This window comes from Phalacrocorax aristotelis, chromosome 2 (assembly GCF_949628215.1).
Source record: "Phalacrocorax aristotelis chromosome 2, bGulAri2.1, whole genome shotgun sequence".
NCBI lineage: Eukaryota > Metazoa > Chordata > Aves > Suliformes > Phalacrocoracidae > Phalacrocorax > Phalacrocorax aristotelis.
In genome coordinates, this window is record NC_134277.1 from 145,816,023 (window position 1) to 145,823,756 (window position 7,734).

The 7,734-nt window shown below is 49.1% G+C and overlaps 1 protein-coding gene across 1 annotated transcript; it reads left to right on the top strand.

Annotated features, from left to right (window-relative positions):
* The first annotated feature begins 663 nt into the window (after positions 1-663).
* CTHRC1 (collagen triple helix repeat containing 1) lies at positions 664-7,726 on the top strand. The gene is made up of 4 exons (XM_075085577.1): positions 664-1,149; positions 4,384-4,605; positions 5,891-6,107; positions 7,279-7,726. The coding sequence occupies exons 1-4, from the start codon at positions 667-669 to the stop codon at positions 7,419-7,421; spliced, it is 1,065 nt and encodes a 354-aa protein (XP_074941678.1). The 5' UTR covers positions 664-666; the 3' UTR covers positions 7,422-7,726.
* The last annotated feature ends 8 nt before the right edge of the window (positions 7,727-7,734 follow it).

The window sequence follows — 7,734 nt, forward strand, 5'->3', positions numbered from 1 at the left end:
CAGCCAGTATGGACGTGGAAAGGGGAGAGAGACTTAAAGTGCAGAGGTAATTGCCAGTCTGAGCGACATGCAAAGGTTTAGTGCAAGCAAAAACCTGGTTCTGCGCGGTCCAGCACGACTGGTTCGACATCTTGTAGCATGCATCCCTACAGGAGAAATGTGTGCTTTTGTTAAAAAGTTCAGAAAAAAACAAAAGGGTTGAAACTTATCTCCCCCTTCTGGAAACACGAGCTCTACAAAGCCCACAAAGAGTGCAGCACACAGAAGTAAACTTTCAAATATTTGTTATTTCTATTTTTAACGCTTAAGGATATACAGCATGCTTTATTTTATAAAGCTTTCATTTCTAACATGATGAAAAGGAAAATGTTGTTTAAAATGAAGGCAAAATGAAATGGTTTACGCTGGGTCGCCGAGGGCTTTCCTTGTGTTATTGACAATGTTCAGCCGGCCAACTCCAAGTTCTTCAATGAAAGTCCGAATTCCGCTGCTGTTCAGGATTTTGTGTCCTTACCTTGTAAGTTCTGCAAAATGAAATCAGTGATTTACACCCACTTCTCCTTCTCTGTTTCCACTCACGGCGCATCGGGCTCCCGCCGCGGCGTTGCGCGGTTTCGTGGCAGAACGGCTCCTCGGTGGGAGAGGGTGTTACCGCCTGCGGAGCGGATGCGTGAGGGCTCGGGCAAGGGGGCTAGCTGCGGCCCCGAGGGGGCCACCCCGCGACCCTCTGCCCCCCCCCGCCCCGTCACGGCCCGGGGAAGGCAGCGGGGGCCCGGCCCGAGGGGGCGGGAGCCCCCCGGCCCCCGTGCCAATGGCTGCGGGGGGGGCGGCTCTGCCTGGACGTTCCCGCTCGGTTACAGGATGGAAATTCCCGGCCTCCCCGGGGAGGGACTCGGGCTCCGCGCTCTGAAAGGCTCATTTATCCCCGCGCTGCCGCCCAGAGCGGCGCAGACGGGTGGCAGCGCCGCAGCCTCCGGCTCCCCGGCCCCGGCGCCCCCGGCCCGCACCATGCGCCGCGCCCCGGCCGCCGCCCCCGCCCCGCTGCTGCTGCTGCTGGCGCTGCTGCTGGCGGCCGCCCCGCCGCCCGGCGGCTCCGAGAGCCCCAAGGGGAAGCAAAAAGCCCTTCGGCAGCGGGAGGTCGTGGACGTGGTGAGGCGCGGAGGGGTCCCAGCCGGGGCGGGGGCGGCGGGGAGGGGAGCGGGGTGGGGGGTGGAGGTTCTGGCAGCGGGGAGGGGGGTGCGAGAGCAGCCCCGCCGCTGCTTTTTGATTGCAAAGATCGGGGGAGGGGACGGGGGGAAACCCAAACCCCAAAGAAATACCGCTTTTGGAAAACCTGGGTGCCGCTGAGGGCGGGCACGGCCGGCCGGCCGCCGCCCCCCCCCCCCCCCCCCCGGATCCTCCCTCGGTGGCTCTGGATATGTCAGCCCTGGTTGTGCTGAATCAGGGAAACGCTGAGGAGGGGTTGGCCGGGCTGGGGCAGAAACCGCTGGTTCTGGGCGGCTGGGTGCGTGTCTTCGTGTTTTCCACGTAGGGTCAGAGCCTGTGGGGCTTGCGGTGGGCGCCGGCGTCGTCTCCGCTCCCCCTCGTGTCCGCCCGGGCAAGCCAGGCGCGGCCGGAGGGGAGGTATCGCGAGTGGAGCGGGAATAAAGGCAGCTCTGTGAGTGAGTCCTGCCCGCTGCCCGTTGCAGGGGCTGCGCTGAAGCCGTCCGGCCGACCCAACACAAGCAGTAAACGCGGCTGAGTTCCTAAAAGGCTAGCGGAGAAATAACAAACTACAAAAAGAGAACTAAAAGGACTGCTCTTCAGCAGCCGCCGGATACTGTGAAAACCCTGATCCGCACGCTTGCTGAACCCGCTTTTCCTTGGAGTCACGTTAATGCGTTATTCCCTTTGGCACCTGGGACTGCATGCCTCTGTTTGCAGTTCCATTGCAACTAGAAACCTGAACGCGTTGGGATTATCCCATCTCAGGGACAGAAGAGGAGGGAGATTTTCCAGTCCTTGGAATGCAGAAAGCAGATGTGAAGCTATTTCTGTGAGCTGCTGGACTGCCATTCACCTCCTATAGAAAAATCAGTGCCATGGCTGTTTCTTCCATCATCTCCAGAGAGATCCCCAGAAGTGACGTGCTGGAGGTATCATGGGTGGCAGAGCTCCTTCCCTCTCGCGCCACCTCATAACTCTTTCACTTCTACTGTGGAAATTGAATTGCATCGAGGATAAGGAGTTTGCACATGTGGAGGAGCTTATGCTTTCTGTTGGAGTGGTATTTTAGGGTTCTTGGTACAGGGCATTTCTCTGGCATTGCTTCGTGCTTTCGGGTGCGGCAGAGTGGGCAGCAAAGTGCAGGTAAACAGATGGCAGCCAAGTCAGCCACAGCCCGGTTGTACAGACTGCTTCAGCCAGAGCCCTTCCAGGGTGGAATGAAGGCATGCCCGAGAGGGGATCCTGCCTTCAGTGGACATTTTCATTTTAAAAGATGTTTTATGCATTTCCAGCTTAAGAAAGCATGAAAAAAGACTTGATTTGGCAAGTGTAGATGAGTTTAGTTGGAGTGGAGCCCAAAGCCCAGGTAATTCTTTTGTTCACATTGATTTTTTTTGGGTATGCAGCGGCTCAAGCTGCACTTTCTGGAAGGAGGCTGTGCGGTTGCAGGCGGCAGCGGTGGCAGCTCCTCTTTTGGGGCAGCCCTGAGACGTCATGGTGCTGCCACTGGTGCCCCGTGTGATGGGGCAGACGTGGGTTTGGGCCTTGGTGGCCCCAGCCCTCGCCTCTTTCCGTGTCCTCAGGATTTCTGTGGTGAGTAACTGCATGAAAAACCAGAGCCAGTCACTGCTACAAATACAGTCAAACAGGAAAATAGCCACAAATGCAGATAGCCTGTGCTGTGTGAAACAGAAACGTCTTTGCATCATTCTTGTGGTCCTTAGGTCAGTGTGTGCTTTGCCAAGCAGCCTCGTCTCCAGTGAACTGGCCTTCTTGTTTATAACATCCCACTGTTTCCACTGCCATATGGCAAGAGTGTTTTCTTGGTGAAGGTAGTAAGGGAATGCTGGCATTCGCTAGTCCAACTCTCATCTTACCTCTGACTAGGACTCATGTAGTCACTGATCTTATTTGTAGCGTGGCTCCAGCCGAGCCTGTGTTGCCCACACGGCTTTTTGCACCAAAACACAGGAAAAGGAACAACCCCAGAAGAAGAAAGTTCACCAGTCTGACAAAGGAGAGAGGGCAGGGGCTGTAGCTGACAGCTGCTGCGGTGCAGATAGTGGCATGGCTTGCAGGAGGGGGAATAGTTGCAAGATCCTTTTCTTTCTGAAACAAGTGGGGATTAGGTGTTTTAAAAATGGATGAAGATAAATAGGTGTGAGAAAGGGGAAGAGCAGAATATAGTTCTCTGTCAGGATTTGGGTTGAAGACTGGAGGAACCAGTCAGTCACCAGATGGGAAAGAGCATTTAAAGTGAAAAGCCTGTGATCGCCGGCCCCTGCTCAACGTTCCTGTGCCTGCTCCACCGGCTCCACACACATGCGCTCCCCCCCTCCCCGGCACCCAGCTCCTGTGCTGCTGGGGGCGGGAGCTCTGGGCTGCACAAACCTACTCTCCAAGGACAGCAAAACCAAATCCTGTAAGGTATGAAGGCAGTGTGTGTCAACACGCAGTTTGGGAGGGCAACAATTGACCTTTCCTAATATTGTGATGTTAGGGAGGACAGCGTGCCGTCCTCCCACGTGTGCCTCCCCACCGCTATGGGTGGGGATCCTGACTTCAGGTTGATCGCAGGGTGCGGCTTCCCATGCCCACATCAGCACTGACACGCTGCGCACTCTGCAGTCCCACTCACACCGCTTGGCTATTGCGACGTGGTTCTGTCCCACAGGAACGGTGGCAGAAGAAAACCTGTGTTAACCTCTGCTCTCTATGAAATGCAAAATTTTCTCTACTTCAAAAAAAAAAAGTTAAAAATAATAATGAAAGCTTATTAGCTGAGGCAGTCATACAAGCAATGCTGGGGTAAGAGGAAGTAACTATTAACATATAACTCTTTCTTTGTTTCTGTATTGGAATGTTTTGAATCTTCTAAGGTTTTCCAACAGATTTTAATCCTTGCAGTAGGCCAATTTTTAATTCTAGGATTTATGCATCTTTTCATAAAATAATTTGCATCTTAATTTACAGCAAATTCTGCTGGCACTGCTTGTCTTCAAAATTTTATTTTTCCTTTTTTTTTCTCTATGGAACCATTTTCTTGGCGACCCAGAAATAGCCCATTACCTTGCGTCACAGCAGGGGTTTTTGTGTTATGTTGTTGTTTGCTTCTGTTTAACTTGTTTAGCCTCAGCGTTAATGGACGGAAGCAGCAAGATCTGTTCTGTGTTTCAGTACAACGGCATGTGCTTGCAAGGCCCCAGTGGTGTTCCTGGACGGGATGGAAACCCGGGAGCCAACGGGATTCCTGGGACGCCTGGGATCCCGGGACGGGACGGGCTGAAGGGGGAGAAGGGCGAGTGCATGCGCGAGAGCATCGAGGAGTCCTGGACGCCCAACTTCAAGCAGTGTTCGTGGAGTGCACTTAATTATGGCATCGATCTTGGGAAGATAGCAGTAAGTTAGTTTTGCCTAGGATGCTGCGCGTCACCAACCACAGCAGGCTCTAGATTTGCCTCCCTGAGCTGGGTAGCACCGATCATGCAGATTTCCTGCTGGAGCCTTTTTCTGCATGTAAGAGTGAACTTCTCGAAGGTTTAGCCACTTTGGATTCATCTCAGCTGCTTTTCACAGCTATGTGCCCATTTCATTTCTGTAATAGTGTTTCAAAAGAATGATGTGGCTGGTGTAAGAGTATATTTAGAAGACCAGATCTGTAATTGTAAGGCTGAAAGTCACACTACCAAAAAAGTACCTCCAGCTTGCCCAAAATAGGGCAAGGTTTTTACCATTTCAGTCATAAGGAACAGGAGAGATGTACAACTTTAATCTGTTAATTGTATGTGTTTTTGTAACTCCTGCTTCAAAGTGGTTGTTCACTGAAACTGTGTTGCAGGATGCTGCTGCAAAAAGGCTCAGCTGTTGCTCAGGAGCAGCATTTCCAGGAGTTACCCAGACTAACCCGAGTCTGTCCTCCACTCCAGCCCTGGCTATAAAACTTTTAAGCACAATGGTGCAAACCTAGAACAGTAGAGGAAATCCCAGCTCAATCCCAGCTATGAAGCAACTCCCAGATTGGCTGGAGTAATTTAACTATGCTATTGCTGTGGCTAGAGTAAGAATCAGCTTCTTTTGTGTAGGCATTTCTCAGTGCCTTGTATTTGCAGAACTGTCCCTAGCTGCCCTGCCCCCATCTCGCCCATGATATCCAGCATTTTGAAAACAGAATAACTTAAAAACTTGGGAATGGTTCTTTTTCAGTTGTGGAGTTTTTATCATGGTTTAAGCTTCTCACAAATCTTGTGATAGTTGTTAAATCCAGGACTTCTGGTAACAGCGGCAGAAATTGTACTGTCCTCTCATGCAGGGACTTGAGAGCGGCTTTCAGACAGCTCATAGCCCTTTACACAAACCCCAGAAAGTAACTAGGTTACCAATTTAACAGCAGATATTATCTATCTAAACAAAGTTAAGAATTTCCATAATCCCCCTTCTCCGTTACCATCTACAAGGTGCTGTTTCTGATTTGCATCTTTGCACAGTATGGTATTTGCCAGGCTCTACTTTTTTCTTACTTCTTTTTGAGAGGGAACAGACTAAAGACAATAGCCAAAACATTCTGAAACAAACGTATTCCTATATTTATTCCTAAACATAAAGACACTTCCTAGATATAAATATATAGAAAATAAAGAGGTTTGAACCCAGAGGTTGCTGCCAAAGCATTTTTGTTTTCTTTTAGGAATGTACATTTACAAAGATGCGCTCGAACAGCGCTCTCCGTGTTCTCTTCAGTGGATCCCTTCGGCTAAAATGCAAAAATGCCTGTTGTCAGCGCTGGTACTTTACTTTTAATGGAGCAGAATGTGCTGGGCCACTTCCTATTGAAGCCATAATATATTTAGATCAAGGAAGCCCGGAGCTGAATTCTACTATTAATATACACCGAACTTCTTCAGGTATGTATGCCAAGACTGCGTGAACAGAGATGGAGTAGGAGCCAGTAGCAACTCTAGTTAGCAAACGCAGAGAGTACAGCCTGCCTCAGGTCTAAAGACTGAACGAAGAGGCAGAAGAGTGGCCCGCTAACACTTGTTCCTCTGCTGTCTCACAGTTGACTATCAATAGTAACAGTGTTAGCATTATTTATTAAGTGGTACTTTATTACTGTGGTATTTTCCATAGTACTTACATCCTGTGATTTAGAAATGGAAGGTTTGTATCCGACAGTTCTACTGATCTCTGCTACAATATGAATACAGAGACATTCAGTGCTCATATGGAGAAACTGCCCTACTGCCAAGTAGACAGTGGCATCCTGGCTTAAAATACTGATATTTGTGCATTATCTGTGCATAAAATGAGCCTTATGCCTCCTGGAATTTCTAATATAATTTCAGGTACAGAAGTCGCTGAAAAGTGAAATATCTAGGAATGATTACTCAATTGCTAAGCAAAAGGCAAATTAGTGAAGTCATTCAATGGAAAAGGAGGTGACGCTAGGAGAAGGGGACTGGCGTCCAGCCTATACTCTTTCTCCATTTTCTTCCCTCTACTCTTCCATGACTGCACAAACTCTAACGTCTAGAGCTACGATAGTTTTTCTTCATCAAGGGGCAGGACCCACCTGTCTTCTTTAACCCACCTCCAACTGGTGGTGCTAGTGAGGAAAAAACCAAGGGCAACAGAAGTGGAACATTATACAGAAGCAGTGAATTAGGAGTAGAAAAGATTACAGGGTGGCAGCCACCTTTGCAGGGCTTAGCTGTGGAAGCTGGGTATGGCTGTGTCCCTGTCCCCGCTAAAAAGATGGCTGGATAGGACTGAAGCCGTATCCCAGCTACCGGACGTTTGAAGCAGGTACACCTCCCATTTAGCCATCCTGTGGATTGTGATCTGCTCCAGGTACTGCAACAGACGTCAAGACGCAGCACGGATAAAGCCAGCCTCTGACTCTAACCCGTGTTGCCACATCTCTAATAGTTTTTATTTCTAAGAACATTATTTAGGTTTAACTAAATAGCATGAGCTTGCAATGAACTGCTGTTCTTAAGTACTTGTGTCCACCTTCGGTTGTGAAATGCAAAGTGACTGTGTCTGCGAGATAACCTGGCTTTTGTCTTTAACCAGTGGAAGGGCTGTGTGAAGGGATCAATGCCGGCTTGGTGGACATTGCCATCTGGGTCGGGACTTGCTCAGATTATCCACGGGGAGATGCTTCTACTGGATGGAATTCAGTCTCCCGAATCATCATTGAAGAACTGCCAAAATAACTTCCCCTCCCTTTTTATAATCTTTCCCCCTTTTTTTTTAATTTTGTACAATTTTCTTCTGAATTTATTTCTGTAGAGTTGGATGCAAGTATTTGACTGAAAGGCACCAAACTCTTGCATCTGTAGTGTTTGTCTAGCCTTTTTTTTGCACATTGCAGAGGCTTTTTGTAATAATCATTTTAGAATATAAATATCAAAACCAAGTTCATTAACTTTTTAATTCCTTGTTTGACGTATGAATATATACCACCACCATTTTAAGAATTAACTGTAACTTTTTGTATCAAATAAATATGATCTTTTACAAAAAAAA

What these genes read in the sequence shown, in the direction of transcription:
- CTHRC1 (XM_075085577.1), top strand. Translation starts at nt 667, where the DNA reads ATGCGTGAGGGCTCGGGCAAGGGGGCTAGCTGCGGCCCCGAGGGGGCC. An exon ending in AGCGGGAGGTCGTGGACGTG is followed by an intron (nt 1,150 to 4,383) that starts GTGAGGCGCGGA and finishes TCTGTGTTTCAG; the next exon opens with TACAACGGCATGTGCTTGCA. An exon ending in TATACACCGAACTTCTTCAG is followed by an intron (nt 6,108 to 7,278) that starts GTATGTATGCCA and finishes GTCTTTAACCAG; the next exon opens with TGGAAGGGCTGTGTGAAGGG.